Source organism: Citrus sinensis, chromosome 8, assembly GCF_022201045.2.
Source record: "Citrus sinensis cultivar Valencia sweet orange chromosome 8, DVS_A1.0, whole genome shotgun sequence".
Lineage (NCBI taxonomy): Eukaryota > Viridiplantae > Streptophyta > Magnoliopsida > Sapindales > Rutaceae > Citrus > Citrus sinensis.
Window position 1 is genome coordinate 493,603 of NC_068563.1, and position 26,051 is coordinate 519,653.

General features: G+C 32.6%; 3 protein-coding genes and 2 long non-coding RNA genes across 7 annotated transcripts; 2 read left to right on the forward strand and 3 right to left on the reverse strand.

The window, feature by feature from the left end:
* Positions 1-2,737: 2,737 nt before the first annotated feature.
* Positions 2,738-4,188, forward strand: LOC102628172 (endochitinase-like). Its single transcript, XM_015532796.3, has 3 exons — positions 2,738-3,232; positions 3,351-3,495; positions 3,633-4,188. Exons 1-3 carry the CDS (start codon positions 2,794-2,796, stop codon positions 4,030-4,032), a joined length of 984 nt encoding a protein of 327 aa, XP_015388282.2. The 5' UTR covers positions 2,738-2,793; the 3' UTR covers positions 4,033-4,188.
* A 1,194-nt stretch (positions 4,189-5,382) lies between these two features.
* On the forward strand, positions 5,383-6,515 carry LOC127899176 (uncharacterized). The gene is made up of 2 exons (XR_008051125.1): positions 5,383-5,837; positions 5,945-6,515. It is a non-coding gene; the product is annotated as an uncharacterized LOC127899176 (long non-coding RNA).
* A 1,379-nt stretch (positions 6,516-7,894) lies between these two features.
* On the reverse strand, positions 7,895-10,243 carry LOC102628465 (uncharacterized). 3 transcript variants are annotated; one of them, XR_003066941.2, is made up of 4 exons: positions 10,030-10,243; positions 8,781-9,906; positions 8,375-8,447; positions 7,895-8,033 (listed from the first exon to the last, which is right to left on the reverse strand). It is a non-coding gene; the product is annotated as an uncharacterized LOC102628465 (long non-coding RNA). The 3 variants fall into 3 exon arrangements; XR_371511.4 differs by having other exon boundaries at positions 7,895-8,246; XR_371510.4 differs by having other exon boundaries at positions 7,895-8,447; positions 10,030-10,241.
* A 3,359-nt stretch (positions 10,244-13,602) lies between these two features.
* Positions 13,603-15,000, reverse strand: LOC102628764 (NAC domain-containing protein 6). Its single transcript, XM_006486583.2, has 3 exons — positions 14,762-15,000; positions 14,385-14,653; positions 13,603-14,232 (listed from the first exon to the last, which is right to left on the reverse strand). The coding sequence occupies exons 1-3, from the start codon at positions 14,916-14,918 to the stop codon at positions 13,810-13,812; spliced, it is 849 nt and encodes a 282-aa protein (XP_006486646.1). The 5' UTR covers positions 14,919-15,000; the 3' UTR covers positions 13,603-13,809.
* Positions 15,001-24,278: 9,278 nt separating this feature from the next.
* Positions 24,279-26,051, reverse strand: LOC102629037 (cytokinin riboside 5'-monophosphate phosphoribohydrolase LOG5). The gene is made up of 7 exons (XM_006486584.4): positions 25,810-26,051; positions 25,610-25,707; positions 25,444-25,474; positions 25,249-25,348; positions 25,095-25,165; positions 24,857-25,000; positions 24,279-24,762 (listed from the first exon to the last, which is right to left on the reverse strand). The coding sequence occupies exons 1-7, from the start codon at positions 25,930-25,932 to the stop codon at positions 24,637-24,639; spliced, it is 693 nt and encodes a 230-aa protein (XP_006486647.1). The 5' UTR covers positions 25,933-26,051; the 3' UTR covers positions 24,279-24,636.

Here is a 26,051-nt window from a genome sequence, read left to right on the forward strand (position 1 = left end):
TCTATTTATAAAAATAAATTCATTATTAAAAATTAAAAATATCAAAATTACTTTTTACTAATTATTTTTTATTTTATAATTACATATTCTCTCTCTACTTTCACATTCTATAAATAATTTTTAAGTAATTTTTTACAAATCATTCAGATAATATAATTTTTAAGAGTGAGGTTATTTGAATCCACCAATTTCATCTCTATATCTTTTTCTAATTGAGAATTTTATTATCTAAATAGTTTTTAATAAAATTACTTAATTAACCCTCTCTTCTTTTTCTTATTTCAATTTCACAAATTCTCATTAATTCATTGAGATGTATTCTTTTAACTGCAACTAGGAAAAATAAAATCCACAGTTAAAATTGAATGTCAACAAATTTTTATGAGTCATGAAAGTTAATGAATATTAAGAAATTAATTTTTAGTAAACACAAAAGTTAATGAATATCAAGAAAAAGTTCTTATATATAGAAAGCATGAAATAAAGGTTATGATCTACTAGAAAAGACCAAAAATGAATTCAAAAGATAGTAAAATTGAGTTTTTAATTTATAGAATGTGAGAATAAAAAGAGAATATGCAATTGTAAGGTATAGAGAAAGATTAATCGAGGATAATCTTGATATTTTCAAATTTTAAAATTTTAATAATGAATTTATTATTTTTTAAAAATAGGTATAGAGAGAAATTTGGTGGGATCAAATAGTCCCACCTAATATTTAATTAGAAAGATGGTGTAAGGAGAAAATTGGCGGATTCAAATAGCCCTATTCTTTCTTTAATTTTGCATTGACCCCGATTATTTTATGATTTTCTCCTTTTAGTCAATATTAATTGTTGTTCCTGGATTTTCCCATGAGACCTAGAGCGAGCCCGTAACGTTCATGCTCGTGGACTTCCCTGCCCCGAGAACCAAACCCAATAATCTTGAGGCCCTTGCAGGTTTATCCAAGAAAGGTGCCTCTGTCAGGATAAGAAAAGTGAATTGGGGTTTTGAGTCGATTTTCAGCCTAATAACAGCGTACGGTCATGATCTTTGACAAACATCAAAAGATCGATTAATATGAAAAAATCCATCACAATAACCATGTGTATGAGTGTGAGTGTGAGTGTGAGTGTGAGTGTGAGTGTGAGTGTGAGCGTGAGCGTGAGTTATTTTAATTTCTAGGCATTTATTGAATGAAATTGACGATTGCTCGTTTTGAATGTGTTATTTTTCAGTCACATCCTATTTTTGCTTCCATCTGTCTTTACGACAAAATTTTATCATCAACCTGCAAGCAATCATGCACAAGCAGCCAAAAAAAAACCTATTATCATCGCCCCACTGGCTCTTATTTTCAAGCTTAAAACCAATCTCAGTACATTGGGATAAGGCGAGATGCAGAGAACAGCCACTGCCAGCTCTAGAAGATGTGAAATAAAGAAGACTATCAAAATCCTTAATTATCGCTTGTCTATATCATGGTTTTAAAGACAAACAATCTTGATGGGCTCTCTTACATAAGACGTATAGATCCAATGAAAACTAGATCGAAACGTTTAGACACAAGACTTTTGCTTTGATATCATATAAAGAGTATATTTATAATACAATGTATTATTGTTTGGCACATTGTCTCTAAGTCTCAATAAAAAAATTTAAGTTTTTCGTTGTTAAGTTCTTAAATTTTCATGTATTATACATAATATATTATGAGTTGGGAGTCATAAACTCATGAATATGGAAACTCAGGATAAAAAGTTTGAGTTTTTTTTTTTTAAATAATTTATTTAGGTATTTTTTTTATAGAAGTCCATGGATGGACTTACTCAAATGCTAACTAAGTCTTGAGGGTTGCCTAAGCCTTTATATACCTAACCAAAAATTTATTATCAAACAATGTGAGATATTATCTCTAACCCTCAACGGTGTGGAGTACAATCTTTAATGACATATTCCTTTGAAGAAATTAAAAAAAAAAAAAAAACTTGGTTAGGTATTTCAAAAAGGGGAGATTGCCAAATTCTCTTTATTATAATTAATATATATCATTTACCCCCTTAACTGTTTTTATAATAGCCAATAACTCCTTAACAACATTAGTTTATAATATTATCCTTATTTTCAAATACACTTTTATTTTTATTTATTATAAATTAAATAAATCATATGAATAGAAACTGAATAAAAAATAAGTATTAAAAACAATAAATATATGTTTTGATGTGAACAAAAAAATTAGTAATAAAATTTTTTCTTGTACTTTTTTTATTTTCTAAACATTTTCTTCTAATAAATATTTTGTAAATTATAAAATTAAATGTAAAAAGTACAATAACAATATTTTATTATTTATTTTATAATAATTTTTTATTTATCATTCAAGTTTTCTTATAATAATTTTTTTATCATTTTATAATAATTTTCTTATATATTTATTATAAGAAAATACTTATAAAATAAAAAGTACAAGAAAAATATTTTATTATTAATTTTTATATCAAAATATATATTTTGTATTTTTAATACTTAATTTTTTATTTTAATTTCCATTCATGTAATTTATTTAATCTATAATAAATATGAATGAGAGTGTGATTGAAAATAAGGGAAATATTATAAATTTATATTATTAAGAGAGTTATTAGTTATTATAAAAATAATAAGAGATAAATAATATATATTTATTACAGTATAGGAACCTCTCTTCAAAAAACCTTGACACATACGTTCTATAAATATAACCCTCTAGCCAAAGCTGTGACATACACCAAGCAGAGGATAATTGATATCATAACTGTTGCTTTCAAAATGAGGCTTATTGGGTCCTTACTAATTTTCTCTCTGGTTTTATCTTTTGTACTAGGAGGCTCAGCAGGGAACTGTGGAAGCGGCGTTGTGTGCCCAGGAGGGGAGTGTTGTAGTCGATTTGGTTGGTGTGGCCTAACAACAGACTACTGTTGTGAAGGCTGCCAAAGTAACTGTAATCAGGTTGTTTGCGGTGAATGTGATCCCGACGACGGGACGGCTGGTGATGGCGGTGAACTGGGCAAGATCATCTCAAGGAAGATGTTTGAAGACTTGCTTGAGTATAGAAATGATAAACGATGCCCTGCCAGATGCTTCTACACTTATGATGCTTTTATAGAGGCAGCCAAAGCTTTTCCAGCCTTTGGTAATTCTGGAAATGAAACCATGCGTAAAAGAGAAATTGCTGCCTTTTTTGCCCAAACTGGCCATGAAACTACTGGTTTGTTTCAATTCCTGATCAGCTTAATTAAATTTAAAGACTCCTTTTTCCGGTGCACTAACAAGTAATTAAATTTTAATTTGTTACTAATCAATTTTTGTGGTTAATAAACTTACAGGGGGATGGCCCGATGCACCTGGTGGCGAATATGCTTGGGGATATTGCTTTAATAGGGAAGTTGGCGCTGCGTCGTCCGACTACTGTGATCCTAACTATCCATGTCGAGGGAAGTACTATGGCCGAGGTCCAATTCAACTCTCTTGGTAGGCTGAACATTTTGAATTAGTATATCATTGTCTGATCTGAATGAGAAAGTCTTGGCCTCTTTAATTAAAAACTTGTTAAATGTGCATTTACATTCTATCGAACATTAATTATTAACTAATTTGTTGGTGTTTAGGAATTACAATTACTTACGGTGCGGAGAAGGCCTAGGGCTAGGAGAGGAGTTGTTGAACAATCCAGACCTTCTTGCTACTGATCCAGTACTATCATTCAAGTCAGCAATCTGGTTCTGGATGACTGCACAGCCACCAAAGCCATCGTGCCACGAAGTCATTATCGACGAATGGAAACCATCAGCAAATGACGTAAACGCCGGCCGGCTTCCGGGATACGGTCTAACCACAAATATAATCAACGGTGGAATTGAATGTGGCTACGTTGGGAATGACGCTGTACGTAACCGTATTGGGTTCTTTACCACTTTCTGTGGCAAGTTTGGGATTCAGCCTGGTGACAATCTTGATTGCTCCAACCAACGGCCTTATGGCCTTAATCTGATGGCACAATCTATGTGATCATCATGATCAACGTTTTAGTAAAATAAGCTTAATAAAAGCTACTTAATAAAAACTTTAGATGTCACACTTGTAGGTGGACAACTAAACTGTTACGCTCTTATTGTAAGTAAATTAAATAAGACTGATCCAACATGGATCAATGAGTCTTCTCCATCTTTCATCGTTTGATTATTTTTTTGAGTTTTTTTGGTAAAATTTTGTACGTTTGTGGTTAGTTATTTTAACAAAATAATTAGTCGAGAAAGGTAAATGTTTTGGGGGTGAGAAATACCACGATCAGGCACACGAGCAGAATGTGCTCCCTCTGCCTAAAATGACTCCTTGAGGAAGATTAGATCCGATGAAGTGTGTGGCTGGTCACACGAGTAGAGTTGGCTCGAGACATGCGAGAAGGGACCAGAACCAAGTCAAATCGAAGACTTGGTCAAAGGTCAACCCGTGGGTTTCCTCCAAAGAATTTGGGCACAAAGCTCACTCACCAGCAGTTATGCTGCCCATTTGCCTACGGTAGTGATGTCAATGGGGCGGGTTCGGGAGATCATGATCCTCGAACCCGAACCCGATTTAGAAGCTATCCCTCAAACCTGTCGCATACCCAAAAATTATATCCCCAAAAATTCCCAAATTGAGCGGGGATTAAAGCAGGGACCCGATCCCTATTTCTTTAAATAATAATTTCTAAATATTTCAATTTCTTTTTTTTAAAAAAAATTAATAATTCTAACAACCTCTATATTTAGAAATAAAATTACAAATGATCAAATTTCATATTAGAAATAAAATTACATGTGATCAAAATTTTAACAACCTACACATAAATAAAAACATAATAAATCTAAACCTTCAACATAATTACAAATGATCTAATTTTATATGACAAATCAAAATAATTTTAAGTATTCAACATAAACTTGTAGCCATCACCATTCATGCACGTTCTAAGATTCTTGATAAACCTATAGCAACATAAACAAAAAATAAATAAAAAATAAAATCATATTTTAACAATTCAACTTAATAAATACTTGACAAAATAATATAAACTAAAACTATATGAGTTACTCATGCACTTCAAAGTGAACAAAATTTGGATTCATTACAACAGAGTAAATAACTTTTTTTAGTTATTTTTTTATTTTGAACTAAAACTTTATGCTTGTATTCAAAAACATATTTCCAAAAAAATAATAATAAAAACTAACCAAATGCAATTTTTAAGAATTCCCTGTTTTCAATAATAATAACAATAATACCAAATAGTTGGATCCACCTATGTTGCAACTGTTGCAACATACAACAGTATTTGTCTTCACTTAAAGATACCGTTGGATGTAAAGTAACTGAATCTAACGGTTCGAATTAGATAAGCTTTAAATGAGGTCTTGACTGGCAACCGCTGAAATCGGTTATGTATTTATGTAATAGGGAGTAATGGTTTCATGAAATGCATCCAAAAGAGAACAGCTCTGTTTTATGTAACGCATCACGGTTGAGAATTAATCTGGAGGCTCGTAAATAGAAAGAAGACGATCGTAAACTCTTAGGAGGAAAAGATTTCATTGATTCACTTGTGTTGCAACCAATTATGTATATCAATTGACAACTACTCTTTTTTGTATTCTCTCTGCTAGTAGGCCAACCAATTATGTACGGACAATATTGGGGTTATGAATTGTTTAACTTCTGTTAATGACCTGCACCTGGTTGATGAAAAAAAGACTTGCTTGCTTATCAAAGGAAGCACGTTACTGGGCTTTGCGGACGCGCCCCCTTAAAATGATTTATAAAATCACCAAAACAAGGTATATGTTGATGAAAACAAATAAATTTCCTTTTGCATTTTATTATGAATTACCGATTTTTTTTTTTTTTTTTTAATTTTTGGTGAAGTACTACTATGTTTTGACAGAATTCCCCCACTTTTCATATGGATTTCTTATGTGACATGCATGGGAATTAATGAACAGATGCATTTCTGTGCACGTGACTTGGTTGATACAATGTCCAAGTGTATGATATGATGCACATGTTATCATGATTTGCTGATTAAACATTTCTAATAGTGATTCACTCTCGTACTGAGTACAGACATTTGACACAGTTTTGTAATTTCAGATTTATGATGAATTGATTAATGATTATTTTTCATTATCATGGTTTGATGATTGCACGCTTTCGAAGATGATTTTGGCTTCCTCATGCTACTATGTTTCCTTAATTTTTATCCTTGTAGATACTTAGAATCTAGTGCTTATGTGCAACACATACTGAAATGCACACAAACTGAGGAATTCCCAGTTGGTTACTAGATCGTGAAGAATCATAAACGTTAATTTTTTTTTTTCAGTAGTCATGACCTCGCCACTTCGGCCTTGGCCGAAGTGGTGGGCTGCTGCCCTCACAATGCTTGTGAGGGCAGCGGTTCTAGCCCCCACAATAGTATTGTGGGGGCTAAATGTTCTTTATATTTAAAAATCATTCTCCCTTGCGAAATGTAAGTGGAGTATGGACATCCCTCTCCTGTGAGGAGTTATTTGTCTGGCCATGTACTTTATAAAATTCAATGTAATAATGTAAGTCCCAATTATGTATATCTGATTGTAAATATCAGTGTAATATCTCTGTTATAATAGCAGTTGTTGTAAATATCTGTGTAATGCAGTAATTTGATGATTAATCAGTATTCAAAAAAATAGTCATGACCTCATAGATGCATATTCTACTAGATCAATGGTTAGTATCATTCAGTTGGTGCAAATTTGAAGCAGAAGATCTTCCACCATGACCTATTGAAAAGAATATATTCTGTATTCTTTTCAATACAGAATATTTGCCAATGGAATATGTGCATCGTGCAGTTGGATTGGATATTGGCTTTTTTTATTTTCTGGCTCCCAACTTCATATTATGTAATTGCCTTAACACATGATATCCTGGGAAGTTTTGAATTACATTGTACTCTGAGATGAAAATATTCCATTTGTCTTAATAGCGACTAGAGGCATAACTTTACTCCATTCAAGAATGGAATAATACAAATTCTCATAATGCAATAGAATCATGTTATATGTTATTATTATATGTTATATTACAGAAGTTATAATAATAATTACTATTCTTTTTCTCTTTTTGATTATCTATTTGTTGCGGTTAGCCAGATTCAGAATTTGGCATCCCTAACCCTTAAACTAAAGCAATACATTTTTTTAATTTACTTTTATATTTGAACTCACCTTCAGAATAAAACTTAACTTTTTCTTCTTCTTTTTTTAATTTTGGGAATTGCGCGCTGCGTCTGCTCCAAGGCCACAACAACAGCTCAAACGAACGCCATATTCATACTATTTTCACATAATGAGATGTGCTATTTCGTTATCTTCCAGCACTGCCAAATATTCTTTCCAGTTGGTGGCCACATCCACATCTTTGCTTTCACGATCAGAATCTCTGTTTGGTTTAATTAACATCGTTCCTCACTTTGCACACAGCCAAATTGAAACTTCGCAATTGCAATATCTGAGGGATGTAAAAGATATCGATGATCGGAATTTCCAAGGGGTGGAAAATATTTAGATGCCCACAATTTCTACAGTGTAGAATAATTTCCGATGATTGCTCCAAAACAGTCAATAGCAATGTGATTGTAGACCCTTATTTTAATATATTGTTTTGTACAGATTCTTTTACCAACCGGCTCTTCCATTTACCCATTTTTTAATTTCAACCGTCAGATTCGTACACTTTTAATCGAACGGTATCTCCAAATGAAGACAAATGGTGTTGTATGTTGCAACATAGGTGAGTCCCAAATAGTATATCAGACAGGTCGTATATCTATAAACCAATACTGAACCATCCATTAATGAAAATAAGAATAATATTGATTGGAAGTTTAGAGTTAATATTGAAACAAGATCAAGAAAATCAACAGTTCTACAAGAGTATGATCCAACAATAACCTTCATTTACTAGCCTCCTATCTTCAATTTCTTGTAAAACTTCAAAAACAGGTTCACGAAAAAAATCAAGCAAAATTCCCTCTCAAGAACAGGAAAAGATGAAAGAACATTTATTTTATATGAAATCCTCCGAAGCAATTCACTTCAGAATAAAATCCACAAACCCCTCTTTGTTCTTCACTTCTTGCTCCTTAAACAAGGAACAAAAAGTGGGAAAAAAAAAAGATTGATAGATATTGTGGATAGAGATAACTGCAGCACAAACTCAAAAGCAAATGATTACAAAATTAATCTACCATGCAGAAAATAGCCACGCCTAACAAAATTCTACAGCCCAATACCAGCAACGAAATAGTTTAGATGAAGAAGAAAGAAAATACCTCTACAAGTCTATATGGTCATTCTTTAAGAGTATTTGCAAGAAGCTGGACTCCAAAAACTTTGCAATGATTTCTGTGAGAGTTAAGAGCAATTAAACAAAAAGGAGAACACCATAATCACATAGGTAGTTTGTTAATCCACAACAGAATGGCTTCGTCAACACATATCCCTACACATTATCACTTCTAAAACAAAGCTTCCTATAAAACATATATTTGGATAGAAGAAAAAGAAACCACTCACTCTAATATTGACTTTATCGATTGGAAATAAGTGCATATATATAGAAACAAAAACTACAGAGATTACTAACGGTAGGTATACAAAACTTACACAAATGATCGAAACTAATGTACAAAACATTGTCAACATTAGCAATATTGGGTAACTGAGATTTTGACTCACCAATTTCCTAAACAGAAGTCTACATAACATTTCATGGACTACAAGACATTTGATGTATCTTTGCTTGGCTATATTCTGTTCATTTTCAGCTGCTCGAAAATCCATAAATGGATCCCATGCTCATCACTTTGTTTGCATAAATCTTCCATTAAATTTATAGCTGCAAGGCCATACAGTTGCATGCTAGTTATATGGAAAATACAACAGAAGTATAATGGAGGGCCTAGCCTGCCATCCGCATGTTTAAGTCTGCAGCTACATGAAGTTTACATAAACCAAAACTTCGACCTTGGAAATTAAATAAAAAAACATGCATAGGAAAAAGAACTTTAGAAACAAAGAAGGTCTCAAAGGCCCACACTTGCAAAAATCCTTTCTTAAGTTTCTTCTATCCCACAGCATTCAGACTCTTTCCAAAACGTAAGGCCATTTTCCCATAAAACATAATATCCCACTTAGAGCTGGCAAATTCAATAATTCGGAAGCAATCAAGATCTAATTATTTTTTTCCATATAACTAACTTTTTAATGAAAGCAACAAGTCATTTTTTTAACAAGATCTAATTATTTTAAACACTCATTTTCCAACTCAATGGCTAATTAAGAGTTTAAGATCATAAAAACCCAAAAATCAAAAAATTCCTTTTACCCTTCTACCGGACTGAAACTAAATGACCCCCCTTTTTCAGTTTTTCCACAAACCAAACAGCACACCACTAAAAAAATTAAAAATTAAAAAACAAAAGCTTTCCTTCTCTCCCGAGAAAACAAAAATTAAAATTCCCATAATATCATCATTGAAAAAGAGCAGAAGAACAGATTAGTTTGTTAACCAAGAACAGAGTAGTTTGTTAACCCAGCACAGAACAGAACGGCGTCATCAAGACATATTCCACGTTTCGCATTATCCATTATCACCCATAAAACAAAGCTTCTTATAAACCACTCACTCTATTTCGTCAAATTCTTCCTTCTCTGGTTTCATGTTTTCCATCTCTACTTGAAACTTTTCATTCTTTTCTCTTTTATTAGGCCCAAAGCATGGCTGTCAGTAACTCAAATCATGGCTGCAGCCTCTGTTTCAGTGAGCTCTCCATGGCTGCAGTTTGTGCTTAAGGCTATGTGACTGAGAATGAAATCAGAAGAAGATGAATGAAAACACGCAAAACGTAAAATTGACTCAAATCAATGAAACCAGATGCAATTTCAAATAAATAAATAAATAAAGAAAAATAGGAAAAGCAAAAACCTTGCAGCAGGAGATCCAACAGCGCGGCTGAGTGTTGGTCGCTGACGACAAACGGTGGCGACCGACCAGCTGTTAGCGACGGCGGCGACGGCGGCGGCGGCTAACGAGCTCTTAGGGTTTCTTTTGGGGGAACGATCGATTCAATCCAAATGGATTAAAGAATAATCTTTTTTTAGTTTTTATTTTTGGGTCGGGATAGGGGACCCGAACAATCCCCGAATCCAAACCTGAAATTTTTTTGGGCTTAGACCCATATCTGAAACTGACCCGATTTCATTTTCATATTTTTCTAGGGCCCCATACCCGCCCCAAATTAATCGGGGCCCCGCGGGTATTGCTGCCAACTCTAGCCCACGGTTATGTAATCAACCCATCAACGAAGTCGAGAGAGAGAAGGCTAATAATTCCGGTTGGATATAAAAACTTCAAAGAACAGAATTAAGGGAGTTAGACAACTTTTCATTTAATTTTCTCATACTCTCAATTTATTCACAATTTTATCTTCTCTATCATTCTTTCTTTCTGAAATAAAACTTTTTTTTTTATTTAGAGTAGTTGTAATTACGCCACGGGAATCGTGCCCCAAGTTTTTCTAGGCAAACCCAGATCGCTGACTTGAGCGTCAGAGGGTTTACGGTGGAAAAACCTTCAGCATCCCCTGACTAGTTATTGTGAACACGTGTTCTTGGAGGAAGTATTTGAGGTCACAGGAACTTGTTCGATAGTGAGGAAGCCAAAGGTGGATCCAAGATTTTTAAGTACCCCAAGCTAAATTTAAAAAAATTATATTGTAAAGTGAACATGAAATTTTATAAGAAAAAAATAAAATACACATAATAAGATGAGAACATTAGAAATCTTACACTAAATAATAATTACTTTAAACAAAATAATTATATAAAAATAGAAAATAAAAATGTAATTCAAAACAAAAATATAACTAAAGTTGTACTTTTCGTAACTTCAAACAATAGAATTCGTCAATTATGGATTCTGGATCAATAGTATTTGCAATTTCTCTTTCAGCATAGACAACCATACAATTTGAAAGCAACTCATTTTCTATCTTATTGCAAAGTGATGTCTTGATAAGGCTCATGGCTGAAAATGCATGCTCTGTTGTGGCTGTAAATGAAAGGAGAGTTTTCCTTTACTTGGATTTATCGAACATTATACCTATAAATTACCATAGCATGAAACTACATAAAAATTAATAAATTAATTAATAATTACAAGCTTAATTAGCATGCTTAAATAAATTAAACAATTCAATTTTGTTCATCTTTTCCATTTAAAAAAATATTATTAGTAAAAAAATAACAATAATAAATCAACTCAAACTAATAAATCACAAAACTAATTACAAAAAAAAAGCCAATCAAACATTCAAAATAATAAATTAAAATAATATGTAAAATAAATCAATAAAATCTATCTAAAAAAATAAATAATTTATGCAAGTTCTAAAAGTATAGTAACATACCAGTAGAAAAATGTATAGATCGCAAAGAAATTGGAAGATGTGAACGGATGATGAATTGTGATTTGTGAAGTAATGAAGGTGAATTGATGAAGAATGAAGAATCATGAAGGGTTTGGAATTTTTTTTGTTTTTTTCTAATGATATCGATAGAAGTAAAGGAAAAGTAATAATGATGGATGGCATTTTTCGTAATTTTAATCAAACTAACTATTTTTTTTTCTTTTTCTGTATCGGGCTGCAGCCCGGTATAGCCCACTAACAGATCCGCCCATGGAGGAAGCAAAACAAAACCATCTCCCCAATAACAATAAATTTAAGTGTTGACGTGATTGTCTGATCATTATATAGCTCGATCAAATTTCTGCATCAACAATAAACTTGGGCGGACCTAAATAGGTATATATTCATATACATAGGCGGACCTTAAAGGAGCTTCAGCCCCTCCATTATATTTTTCTTCTAAATGTGCTCCAAACCCCATTTGAAAAAGAAATAAAAAGAATTTGGGCACATATTTTATATAACAAAATATTTGTAGTTTAAATGTAATAGTGTTATTTAGTGATTTTGGAAACTTGTGCCGCATTTACTTGTCAGTAATCAAAATGGATTAGAATTGGAATGAGTTGGAAAATGAATGAGTTGGAATGAGAAGGGGAAATAAGAATTATAATAAATTGTTTACTTAAACTACAAGAATCGAAATGGAAATGAGTTAGAATCTTATTGATGTGTTTGTTTTATCTTGGAATCAAAATAGGAATAAACTGAATCATTTTAAGTTACTAAAATGCCCTTAGTTAATTATAGTAATAATAATAATTATTATTGTCGTTGTTGTTGTTGTCGTTGTCGTCGACATTATTTGTGATTTTTATTAATATAAAAATGATTAATAATAATAATATTAAAAATAATATCATTAATAATTTATTAAAATACCCTTTGTTAATTATTGTCATTTGATGATGATGATGATAAGAATAATAATTAAAATAATAAATAAATAAATAATAGTAATAAATCATAAATAATAACAATAATAACAACAATAAATTTTATAATAATATAAATAATAATAAAAATAACAACAACAACAACAACTAAATTCCATAATAAAAATAAATTTTCAGTTTTTTTCGATTTATATTCAAGAACTATAATTATTAATATATTATTGTTAATAATATATTAACATATTAATTAATAGTAATAATTATATTAATTAGTTAATAATAATATAAGAATTAATTATAATAATAATAATAATTATTATTATTAAATAATATATTTAATATATTTAATTATAATAATAATAAATTAATTAATTATAAATGAGGACAAAATGGGTATTTTTATTTTTTGGGGGGGAAGGGGGCAAAATGGTCAATCTCAAAAATGGGAGACTCATTCCCAACCCTCTCCTTGGGAATAATTCTCTCATTCCCCCATTCCCAAATTATGGTGGGCTGCATAATTTTAATTTTGATTTTTTATTCTATTTTATGAAGTAAACGCTGTTAATAATTCTGATTTCGAATTCCGGTTCCCTAATCGGTAAGTAAATGCAACATTGGTTCAAATCCTAATAGCCACATAATTCAGCATTTAAGATAAATAATTTATTACAAAATATTTAAAACAAATAAAAAAGCACCCCAAATTAAATTAAAATCTTTTTAACTAAGCTCTCTTAATTTTGGTGTGTGTGTCCACCATTGTTCATGTATAGATAAAAGTTTAAAATACGCTTTCCAATATTTGATTTCGCTAGGCTTCCGAGGAGGAGGAGTGGCTTTGCATCTGGTGAGTCATTATTTCTTATTAATTTACCATAAATTGTAGTAGTAGTCATGTGCCTGATACAGATGAACATTTGCATTACCAGACACTAATTACAGAAACTCGATAACAAAGCCTAGCATTGCTGTTTCCAAAATGTACCATATACGTATTTTAAACAATCAATTACGTTTACAGATTTAACTTTTATTTACAGGCTGAGGACTTACTATCAAAATATTTTAGATCCTGAAAATGCGTCAGCATTATTGAACAATTTTAAATGCAAAATGTTAACTACGGGGGGCTATGCTTATCAAGTGAATTAAATTTCAGAATCCCAGCTTAGACCAATGCTGATCAAAAACTCTTGACAACTAATTAGTAGTTCTCAGTTCAAGCTTTCTCAATGAGCAGGAAAAAAGTCACCAATAGGATGACAACAAAATCTATCTACAGGTTACAGACCAAAATTATTGAAAGAAAAACTAGCTGGGCATATAATAGTACTGGTCTCAATTGAGAATACTAGCATAAGGGGTCAAATTTTGTGCAATGTTTTGAAGCCAGGGACTAAGCTGTGACCAAATGGGATCCTGGCTCCAATCCGTATTCATTTTCGGAACTTGAAGCTCTGGCAAATTTATTTTCCCTTGTGGCAATTGCAAAGATGTGGCTGTTGACACAGTTTTCTCCTCCGTATAAGTTCCTTGTACCATTGACACTTCTTGTTCTTCTTGCTTGAGCATCACATGGGGTAGACTAATCGGTCCCAATAATTCTTCTGGTTGGCCGCAAAAAGAGCTGGTATCCAACGTCGGTGACGGTGGAGAAGGTGAAGTGAAACTTGTCTTCATTTGATCTTCCTCCATTGCAGCTCTTTGTTCCAGGACCTTTAGAGATGTTGCCTTCCTGTATATCTTACAAAGTACAATATCCTGCATTTAAAAATTCCTGGTGTGAGTAGAATTCAAATCCTAAAACAATTCCTGATGTGAGTAGAATTCAAATCCTAAAACAAGTAATGGAATCCCGAGAGATTTTAAGTATCTGGTGAAGCAACTAAAACAAATTGAAAAAAACTCGGTACCTTGGGCAAGGGGCAACCGTCAGGAAGGCGATATTCGTTCATGACCCAGTCAGTTTTGTGACCTTTTGGTGCTCTGCCTTCATAGAAAACAAGAGTTTTCCTCAGGCCGATTACGCGTTTCGGATCCGATAAGCTCACAATTTTCCTGTCAGAACCTGTAGCTTTCCAGAATCCATGTTCAGTTGTCCTGTTTGGCCTTCCACCACTTCCATGCTTCCTGTCTCTTGGGACAAAAAAGTACCACTCCCTCTCTCCAATCTTTGACAATCCTGTAAAACAAAACCGAGTGAAAAAAAAAAAAAAATAAATAAAATTGTTTCAATGTAACTAAATGAAACTTTTCAGAAATGTAACAGTATATATAATTACATGCATACCAGGCAACTCCCAGGGATCATGGTGATATATGTTAAGGAATCCGATAATATCGAAATGTGATTTTTTTCCAAAAACAATGTTCCTGAGATAGAAATTGAGAAGTTCATCTTCTGTAGGATGAAACCGGAACCCTGGAAGCTCAAGCTCTGGTGTCATTTTATCTACTAGAGAGTTCAAATTTTGTCTGAAACTGGAAGTGTAAGTGAATGTAAATGCTGATGATACATGTAAATGTAAGCACGTATTGAAAGGCTATATATAAGTTAGATATTTTAAAGACACAGAAGACTAAGTCATGAAAGAGCAGGGAACTTGGAAAATGAAGTCTTGGAAATTTTGGAACTATGTGGGGGATTGGAAAATGGTGGAGTCCACACGCTTATTAAAGTCTGCAGTGACTGAAATTGATTTCATCCTGTGATGTGGACAAGAGAACACGTTTTCGTTAGTTTTTGGTGTTTTACTTGGAAATTCCAGGCAGTTGGGGTTTTTTTTCCAAGTAAATTTCTGCCACATAATTTGATCAAATTTTTTGAACAATCAAGTATGCCATAGGAATTAAGAAACATGTAATGAGGACCTCATGTTGAATCACCTCTTTTCTCTCTTGTACGGGTAGGAGTTCAAGTCTCATGGATATCAGAAAAAATATTGGTATATTTTCAAATGTAAGGGTCAGAGAGTCTTGTCTGCGCAATACTGCAAGTAATTTCAACATTGAAATGGTCATAATGCTTAATTTTGCATCATTATGAGCTTCTAGGTTTGTAGACTCCACCTCAATCTATCGAGAGAATACATATACATACATACATACATATATTAGATTTTAAAGCGTGGGAAAAATTCTAGTAAGTTATAAAACTGTGGGGTTTGAGAGACTTAAAAATTAAAATGCTTAAACCACAAGATTTATACATTTTTTCGAACTTTTACGCACTTTAAAATTCTAAATTTGAATATATATATATACGTGTGTAGAAATATTTCAATCTAGAATTTTAAGATGCGGAAACATCTAGAAAAATGCATAAATCATGCGGCTTAATCATTTTAAATTTTAAATTTTTAAAAGTATGAGGTTTTAAAATTTTTTCGAACTTTTCTCACACTTTAAATCCCGGATCAAAAAGCTACTGCGAGGTAAGTGTCAAAGGCAAATTAGATACTTCCATTGTTGGTGGGTATTGATTACTAAAACAAAAGTGGACCTACGTGACAAACTTATTGGTGCATCTCTGGTTAGGCTAGTCGTTCCTTAAAAAACTTACGTCCTCTCCAACTCTATTATGAGCTAATTCGAAACTCAAATCCTTGTTTTTGTTTTAATAGATTTTATCGATTAAACGAATCGCTACTTATGAAAAGCATTTCAATATTTTATTTCAATGTGAGTATGCCCAGGTTGGTCTAATCTCAACAAGGCTCGATCTTAATTTCTTCACTTAAAAAATTAGAAAATGAGAAGAACTCAATCAAATAAAAAAGGATTTAAACGTACGAACTATTTGAATAAACTTGGTAGAACAGCTGTACAATATGTTGACATATTTAATTTTTAAATGGATTTAACCTTCAAAGCATGTTCGAGAAACTCGAAGGTAGAAGAGATTGGTGAACATATACTGACACTGAGAACCCCTCTTTCGTTTTTTTTGGGACAATATGTTTTCTTTAATAATAAATTATCTTGAAATGAAATTCTCCATCCAAAATACAGTATCTTACGTATACCATATGAATATGGTTTCAACCTCAAGCTTATTTTAACAATCAAAATAAGATCTTCCTAAAAAAGTTTACTAATTAAACTAATTAACACTTTTACTGTATCACCAACTCAGAAGGGAATGCCTGTTTAATGAATAAATTAAAGAATCGCATAATTGGTGCAAATCATAGTTTTAAAAGAGTAAATAATTTGAAAAGTGAATGTGATCGATGTATCCATCAGATATACTGCATTGGGTCAATTTGTTTGTATTTCTCAAAGTCTTCTAGTACAGCGACCACAACCAACAAGATAATGCTACAAAATTTCAAAAGCAACTCCGCGTTGTCAGCAATGTTTTGTTTTGTTACATTTAGAAATCAAAAAATAATAATATTTTTCATGGTTTTGATTAGTGATTTGACTTGGAAGTCTTCTCCGAAGACTGAAAAAAAAGAAGTCTTCCCATTCTATCTTTTAAGGTGAATGATAATTGATTGTCATATGTTTAGCCGTAGACTTTCTATTTTATTCGAGTAATTCCCTCTATTTAAGTCTTTGCCCCCCCCCCCCCCCAAAAAAAAGAAGTTAATATTCTCTCGAGTTTTATTTATTTTAAACTAAATCAATTCATTTATATAATATATAACTGTCAATTATCATAATGCGTGTGATTCAGGTTTGTATATATTTTTTAGATATATAATTAACTAATGTTTACAAAGTTTAATTTAATTATGTTCGATGAATTAAATTTTATTTCGAACAGATGTGGGATGCCCTCTTGATTTTAAGCTTCTATTAGTTTGAGCAAAGATGGCGAATATAATGAATCTTTACCTGGACAGTAAATATATACACATTATACAAAACTTTTGAAAACTTCAGAAAAATTCGGATCAGAAGAAAGTAGAACATATTCTTCTTCTATCCTTCTTATTTATTATTCCGGGGAAAAAAAAATTCTAAGTTTTCTTCCAATTTATTGTCGTTACTTTTAAACTCTAATTTTGGTTGAATTGAAATAACAAAACGGTAGCTTCTAAGAAATTTCCATGCAATTTCTTGGAGTCTTCATTATTCCTGTTGCTCTTGGCAAATGGCAATGTTACTTTCTGGAACTCATATCATGATACTGCCGGTGGCTTTTTCATTAAAAAGTGCAGTTACTGGTATTAAAGAAAACACGGTTTCCCTTTCTCGAGCCCTAATCAAAGTTCACGGTTTCTATTTTATAATATCATGGATCAAAGCAACTGTGTATTAAATTAATTTCAATTCAATCGACAATCGTTATCGTAGACATTTCGCGTTGTGTTTCCTTTGCCCTCAATCCTCACGACATTGATCTTGTGATTGTATTTAGGACAAGGTGATTTGCATGGGTTAGAATTGGAAGCGAAAGGGGATTTTTGGATGGGCCAAGCTAGCTCATGTTGATGCGCAAATTGTGTCGAATCCACCAACTAAATTGCCGCTTAGGAGCCCCATATTTTCAACCTTGAAAAACCATTTCACATGTCGACGAAAATGACACATTGGCAACAGAGAAAATGATGGCAGCTTCCCCCCCCCCCCCCCCCCCCCCCCCCTGTTTGTTAATGGAAACTATCATAAATCATGTCGTCTAAAATTTTAAAGATTACAAGTAAAGTGGAATGAAAAAATTTTCATCCTTTAAGAAAAAAAATCAGAACAACTCAAAATTCTCATGATGAATATCAAAATCTTGCTTTTGCACCATGCATACCGAATCCAATTTGACAACCATTACAGATAAACTAATCTTACTAGCATGCAGCAAGGTAGCTTCTTCAGCAAAATCAATATCATTCGAATACTACCCCACCATTAAAAAAAAAAAAAAAAAGCAAATAAGGATACAAAAAAGGAAAAGAATAAGCCACCTCTACAAAAATTCTCATTGGAAAACCTATACAAAAACCATCCCTACAAGACCATGAAACCTCTATGCACCAAAATTAAAGTTGATACAACAACTTCCAATACTCTTCCAATCTAAACGCCGGAGTGGTCTTATCAAGAGATCCATTGGAAAGAGCCTTGAAGAGTTGAAGAAAAATTTAAAAAGAAACTTAAAGATAGGAATGAAAATGAAAAGACATTGGTCGAAGATGGGAATTCCCTCCCCAGCCAGAAACGGTTGTTGGATCTGAGTGATAGAGGATGAAAAAGATAGGGACTTTCGTTGGTTGATTTACTTACCAATGCGGCTAAGCTTTCGGAATTGAAGATTTGGAATCACGACAAAAAGAAGTTGAGAATTTGATAATTATGTCGTAATTTCCCAATTTCATAAACTGTTTTTAGCTTTAATTTAATTTTAGGAACAAAGTAGATAAAAGTGTTTAATTAGTGATTGATGGTAAAGTAATTTTATAAGTTACGAATCTAACATCCACTAGATGAGTAATATATAGTATAGAGACTCAAGTGAAGATTCAAATATTGGAATGTCTAATATTATTGATTTTAGGAAAAAGCCCTTCAATATAGTCAAAATAAATAAATAAATGTGAAACATGCATTACTATACAATTTGAACCTGTCGTTCAGTGAAATATATTTGAACCTCGTATGCTTGGTAGAATAACTTAATCGTATGGGCAAAGTAATATATTTCTTAGTACGAATGTGCGGAGCACCTAACGAGAAGAGCACACATTTAATCACTTGCAATATCATCTCATGACATCATAAATCATATAACATATGTACATTTAATCATATCATGTTACTAAATCATTCAAGCAAACATCAATACATCACAGAATACATAATAGTAATAATAGTAATTTACTCACAGATCCTGGTTCATTTGCTAGTTCATTGGGGCTCCTGTTGATTCTTATATATTTTGATTTCTCCTAAAACATAAGGTTAAAAAAAAAAAAACTATCAGAACTAATATAAAAACTAATTGTCCAATTCCATTTCCAGTAACTTTTCAACTTTGGCTTCCTTTTCCACTCTCATTTTTCAATTTCCTCTTGTTTCTTTTCTTTTCTTTTTCTTCCCTTTTCTCTCGGTTTCTCTCTTTCAATTGTTCTGCCTGGGCTTTTAATTTTGTGAAACAATGAGACCTGATTCAATTTATTCACATTATATATGCTCACCGAAGCCAAGCAAGCATGATAAGCACACAAGTAAAGCATGCATGTGGTTTAAATGAAGTAAACAGCTTGCTGTTTCTTTGATCATTAGCCATTTGCGGCCTTGTAAGCATGCAAGTGCGTTAGAATTCAACACTATTTGAATGAACATTAAAAGATTTCTTGAATTCCTCACGAAGGATGGTAATAGACACCACCCGCAACGGGTTTGTCATCATCAAACCTACACCTGCATAAAATTTAAATTACCAAACTCACTCATAACTCGTTGCGGGTTTTGACAATTACCAAACCCATAATGGTACTTGACGGATTTTTTGCGGGTTTCTACATTTAAAATCACAAATGTTCAATATGTAAATTTATAATAATAGCCTAACATTTCAAATAATATATTCAATTCTAAATTTAACTAATGTAAATGGAAAATTAAAATTTCAACATCAATCCAATACAAATTCTCAAATTTAAGTATTAAATACACAAATCTAAAAAAAAAGAGCCACAAACTAGTATCTAAAAATAACAATTATCATTTTATATAAGAGTAATGATACAGCCACAAACTTTTGTACAAACTTATTTTGTACAAACTGATGTGGCATGATAAGATTGGTTGAATTAAATGAGTAATGATACAGCCACAAACTCTTGTACAAATTTATTTTGTACAAACTGACGTGGCATTAATTCATTGGTTGAATGGAAATATAAATTAATAAAAACAAATCATGTGGGCCAAGTAATATTTAATTCAACTAATCTTATCATGCCACATCAATTTGTACAAAATAAGTTTGTACAAGAGTTTGTGGCTGTATCATTACTCTTTATATAATCATTCAACACAAACTTCAACAGAAAATCTTCATTTCATTCATCACCATTAGCACCCATCCAACAAGATTCCTATAATAATAATTAAGATTAATATTTTCTAAAGGATAATAATTTTTAAATACTAATCCAAAGAACAAAATTATAATAATGAAATAATTCATGCATTAAGCTAAAGAATAATAGTTCATACAAAAATTCATGCATTAAGTTAAAGCCTGTTAGGACCTAGGCACTTTGCAACTTACACAAATATTTGCACTTTACATTATTTATTTTATATTTATTTTTATTTAAATATTTTTTAATTAAAATTAAATTAAAGGTTTTTAAAAAAAGCTACATGTTGGCAGATACCCATATGGGTATCCGCTGGATATTTAACTAATACTAAATTCACTTATAACTTAATACATATTTCAATTTATAATACCAAATATACCCGCAACCCACAAAATAACCTGCAGTGGGCCGATTTGGACGGATTTATTGATACCATTGTCCTCTCTTTTCCTCACCCTCCCCGCCTTGTAGCTTGTATATACATAATTACATATCATAGGTCTTTTCAGCCCAGACTTGCTTAAGGTCAGAGACCCTTACGACAATTGACTTACCACAAGAAGAGAAGAAAGAAATTAAAGTAGAATTGACTTGCAACTAAGAGTGTACGAGAATCGAAGACCTCATGAGATTGAAAATTTACATCTGTTGACGGCCCAAATGTATCAGTTGGGCTACTTTTGTAAAATCTAAAGCCTGCTTTAGATATTGGTAATGGCCTCCCAATAATTTTTGTAAACACCTTCGATTCAAAAAGATAATCACAGAAAATATTTTATTTTAAAATTTTCAAGTAAATAAGAAGTTTGAACTTTGCACAATCAATAACTTGCACTCTTATTACCTAATTAATTTAAAAAAAAATTAAAATCCCTGCATAAAAATAAAATTAATCTAATTTTCTTAGACTTTTAAGATAAAAGGACCAAAATTACCATAAAATTATTTTAGCTTCAGCATTTTTTTTTTTAATTTTAACCAAACGTGTATATTTCTAATGATTATTAGTTTACAAATAAACTAACAAAATGTCTTTACAGCATAATTTCTCATGAAATTTTTAGGTTGTCGAACTTCTATCACTATGGAGAATTAAAAATTATTGGCTTCATTTTAAAATATTTATATAGGCCATACAATAAATGCCTAAATTATTACAATAATTTAGGATGAAAATAGTTTTAAAAAAAACACACGTCCTTTTTTTTTGGGGTTGGGGGGGGGGGGGGGGGGGAGAATTTGTCCATTTTATAATATAAGGATATATCTGTTAAATTAAGTTTATTTTAAAATAAATTTAGTGGTGAAATAAAAGATGGCCAAAACAAATTGAGTGGTGAAATTAATAGGAGATGGGTTTGGGTAGGCGCCTGTGGGGTGGTTTGGATTAGTGGCTTTGTCGTTGACTTGTTGGATTGAAAGATCCTGAACTGATCAAGCAAGTGATACATGCCACTTAAAATGTTATAGCACAGATAAAGAATGGAAGAGACAGTGAAAGCTACCAATTCCCTCACCTTTCTGAGCAGCAGTATTGTTGTTGAATCTTTTCACATTTGTTAGCTACATCCCTCGTTCAATCTGTCTGAGGCAACCATTCTTTCAAAACTATTTGAGCATCATCAAAGCTTTTGAGTGGTTAGAATCTTAGGCTTCTACTATTTGAGCATCATCACCACCTTGACTAATAGAACTGTTTTCCTTTTTGTGTTCCATAACTTTTGGCTTTGATTCTGACTCACATAGTACCACTCCACTTCAATATTTGTTCAAAATTAGTGTCTGCTTTTCCTAGACGCATCGTTGTCGAAAGATAGGGGCAAAAAAAAAAAAGGCTGCACTAATTTATAATCTGTGACCTCTAGTTTGAAGCTTTTTCTCTTTAAACAACTGGGGGATATTTCCACTTTCTGGGCTCATAATTTTCTGAAGTTTTTCTCCAAGCAAGGTCACTTGTTCCACATTCAGGTTCACGTAACCTTGGCACCTCAAAGTCAAGTTTCGAAAATGTTGCAAGAAATATTTCTTGGTTCCTGTCCCTAAATGATTACAAATTATTTGTGTTCTCCCTTATTTTAAATGAGTTTAGGGTGCATTTGAGGTTAATAGTTGTAACTTAAAAATTACAGTGTTAAATTATTTGTTAAATACTAGTTGTTGTAACTTAAAAATTATCTTGATATAATTATTTATTTGTATAATAAAAAATTTATTATATATTTAATAATCTTTTCAAAATTATTATTTAAAATTTATATTTTATTTAAATTATTAATTTTTATTTTATAATTATAATTTTTTTAAAAGAAATTATAATTTTTTTTATAATAACTATACTTTTAAAAAATACAACACCACAATTTCAAAGCGTTAATTTAATGGGGCTTGGTCAGCTGGTCCCTACTATTCAGTTAAAAACGACCGCCTGCCCTTCGGCCAGTTGACCTATAATCATAAGAGATGATAAAAGCTTTCAAGGGGCGGCACTCTCTGTGTCATTATTGCCTTTATCAAAGGGAAGGACCAACTAGCAGGAGAGGCCAGGCCACAACCACAAGGCTAAAAAGCCATACAAAACTACACAAATTTCTTAACTGGTCCCCAATTGTTGTCACATTGCCCCAAAATCCTGGACATCCCATAATTCTCATGCCTCTCTCTTTCACTTGGTGAATGTTTTATACATGTTATATCTCAACTTCTCAAGTATGTTGCATGTTTTGTTACAATTTTCCATTACAAGCCCCAAATTTTCTGTTTTATAACCCATAAGTTGATAAATCTAATTGAGGGTAGCCTTAGGCACATATGCTTTATATAAGTTTCTTCAAGCGAGTAGAGAAAGTAGTACTCAAGAACTCGTTAATGATTCTCGAGACAAATTTAAGACCTCAAATCAAGTTATTAAAATAGGCGTGTGAAATTTGTTAGATCATTGTACAAATGTTTTGATATAGCGAGATATCCTAAACTAACTAGAGAAAATGGTAAGAAAAGACTAAAGAGGAGAAAATTTGGGGTTTCAAAAGTTTGTCACAACATATCAAACGCAACACCAACTTCCATTTTTGAAATCTAGTTAGCAACTATCACATCAAATCAAGTACAAAATAAATATGAAACCTTCCTTTGGGCAATAGATTAAGCAATGAAAGGCCAAGTGGGGGCGTGAAAAATGACTCTCGCCTTAAGCAAGGTCTTTGTCATACCAGAGTAGTATACTGATTATTTGAGTAACATTACTAAAACCATTAAGGTTTGCCTATTACGGATGTGCTATTTTTGTGATAATAAAAGATGAAAAGTTTGGTCTGGGGATTGTTGACTCAACATTGATTGATCAGTTCTCTCCGTTTTTTTTCCTTGATCTAATTTTCCAGGTCATCATCTCTCTCTCTCTCTCTCTCCCCACATTTGCTTTTTTGCAGTAGCACCAAAGCAAACAAAAGTCCAGGCTGCAGCTAAAGTTCAAAAACTCATTGGCCCCTGCTGCAGCATGAGCTGTAGCAGTACTCTGGTAACACTCAACCATGAGTCCAACCAAAAACAAACACGAGTTTGGTATAAGAAAAAGTGAGTATAGTCCATACACCATAACACCTAGGCCTCATAAAAATTGAATGTTGCTAAAGTGATGCAATTGCATACAGCATCAAAATCAATGACAGTACCTTAAAAAACTGGCAGAGGAAAGAGAGAACTTGATAACACCAGCAATAAGCAATGCATCGTGCATGATGCTGCGCAAAGAAAGCACACTGGAATCTGGATAGAGAATAAAGCTGCTGTCTTTTGGATTTAAGCTTCTTGTTGTTAGCCATAATTCCAGATACCAAAGTACAAGCTTAAAAATGCTTAATGATCACATAATTCATACCCACCTAAAAAAGCTAGCTTTTTTGCCTTCTTCGAGCTTCTTTTAACATCCCCAAAAAAATAAAAAGAGAGGCCCACTTTTGTCACTTTCTAGTCTCCTTTTATCTCCCAAGTCATTAATTCATTCAAACCTTACATATACCATTATACTACACTTGGTATATGACCCAAAGCATCAAAATGATAAAAGCAAAAGACCTAAAATAAATTTTCCCCCAACTTTTTTCTTCATCTTTAGATATCTGTCTCTCTTTTATAGAGCGCTAGCGACCTCAGTCTGCAAAGTTGTAGCCTTGAACCCCACTTGCTGCTGTGCTTGTTGTTTGTCAACCTCCCAGCTTGCTTTGGCTATCACTCCATCATGCACAGGCACGTACTCCTAATCAAAATTAACCAAGATAATTAAACAACTGTTTGATGAAACAAAAAACAAAAAAAAAGAAAAAAAAAAGAGTGAAACAAGACATCCCCACCTCAAGTTTTTGAACAAGTTCTTTGGCGTTTGGTGCTGAGACAATGATGTTGCGCTGAGAAGGCTTGATAAAGCCATCATCAACGGCTTTGTCAATGAAAGTGAGAAGATAGTTATAATAACCATCAACATTCAATAAACCCACCTGCTCATATCATTACAATGAACACAAAAAGTACTCAAGTTATTTAACCAAAAGATAGGATTTTTACAGATTTGGGTTTGTTTGCAACACATACAGGCTTGTCATGGATACCCAGTTGAGCCCATGTGATTACTTCTAACAACTCCTCCAAAGTTCCATATCCACCTGAACAAAAGCATAGATCATAACGAGAACAAAAAAGCTCGAATGTTGTGTCTGATGAGGGCAAAAAGGGAGAAATATGGGACCTGGAAGGGCAATAAAACAATCAGAGTGGCGGGCCATTTCTGCTTTCCTTTGATGCATGTCTGCTACCGGCCTCACTTCTCCAACCGTTTCACCAGTTATCTTTGTTAAACATCATCATATTAGTTAAAGGACCAAAATTTACACCCGAGAATCAAATATTCAAAAAACCGGGAAAAAAAGGATTTTCCCAATACCTCTTTGTTCATCAAAGTTCTTGGAATGATCCTAGAGTGAACATTAGCCCCCCCAGCCCAAAAAAAAAAAAAAAAATACTCAAGGGTTAGCTGATGTGATGAGATGGATAAAGAAAAAAAAAAGTCGCATAACGATGAAAAAGCAGTTTCTTTCATGAACGTTTACCCAATAACATTTCCTCCACCATGATGAACAGCTTTAGAAACCAACCCCATCAACCCAATGCTACCACCACCATAGACAAGATCCAGCCTCCTAGCAACCTTTGCACATACCAAAAAAAATGAAAAGAAAGTACACAATGTTAGAGAGAAGAAGAAAGTGTTAAGCCTTGAATATTGTTTGTGAATAGGTGACAAGGGTACCAGCTCATGTGCTAAGTCAATGGCAGCATCACTATAGCAATTTCTCTTGCCAGTGCTGCTGCCACAAAACACACAAACCCTCTTGAATCTCGAATTCTTCTGGATTTTCCCCTCCATTTCCATTGTTTTCAACAAAGATTTTTGCTTTAGTGGGTTTTGTTTTGTTTTGTATTCCCACACTACAGAAAGGGGTTTGAGAAAATCTTTTAACTTTTCTTGTTTCACAAGGATAAAGCTCAATG

Excerpts from the sequence above, each read along its gene's own strand:
- LOC102628764 (XM_006486583.2), bottom strand. The coding sequence starts at position 14,918 with ATGACACCAGAGCTTGAGCTTCCAGGGTTCCGGTTTCATCCTACAGAA. Across the intron at positions 14,654-14,761 it reads TGATCCCTGGGAGTTGCCTG|GATTGTCAAAGATTGGAGAG; the intron begins GTATGCATGTAA and ends TTTGTTTTACAG. Across the intron at positions 14,233-14,384 it reads ACGGTTGCCCCTTGCCCAAG|GATATTGTACTTTGTAAGAT; the intron begins GTACCGAGTTTT and ends TTTTAAATGCAG.
- LOC102628172 (XM_015532796.3), top strand. The coding sequence starts at position 2,794 with ATGAGGCTTATTGGGTCCTTACTAATTTTCTCTCTGGTTTTATCTTTT. Across the intron at positions 3,233-3,350 it reads AACTGGCCATGAAACTACTG|GGGGATGGCCCGATGCACCT; the intron begins GTTTGTTTCAAT and ends ATAAACTTACAG. Across the intron at positions 3,496-3,632 it reads GGTCCAATTCAACTCTCTTG|GAATTACAATTACTTACGGT; the intron begins GTAGGCTGAACA and ends GTTGGTGTTTAG.
- LOC102629037 (XM_006486584.4), bottom strand. The coding sequence starts at position 25,932 with ATGGAAATGGAGGGGAAAATCCAGAAGAATTCGAGATTCAAGAGGGTT. Across the intron at positions 25,708-25,809 it reads TTGACTTAGCACATGAGCTG|GTTGCTAGGAGGCTGGATCT; the intron begins GTACCCTTGTCA and ends GTATGTGCAAAG. Across the intron at positions 25,001-25,094 it reads TGGGTATCCATGACAAGCCT|GTGGGTTTATTGAATGTTGA; the intron begins GTATGTGTTGCA and ends TGATATGAGCAG.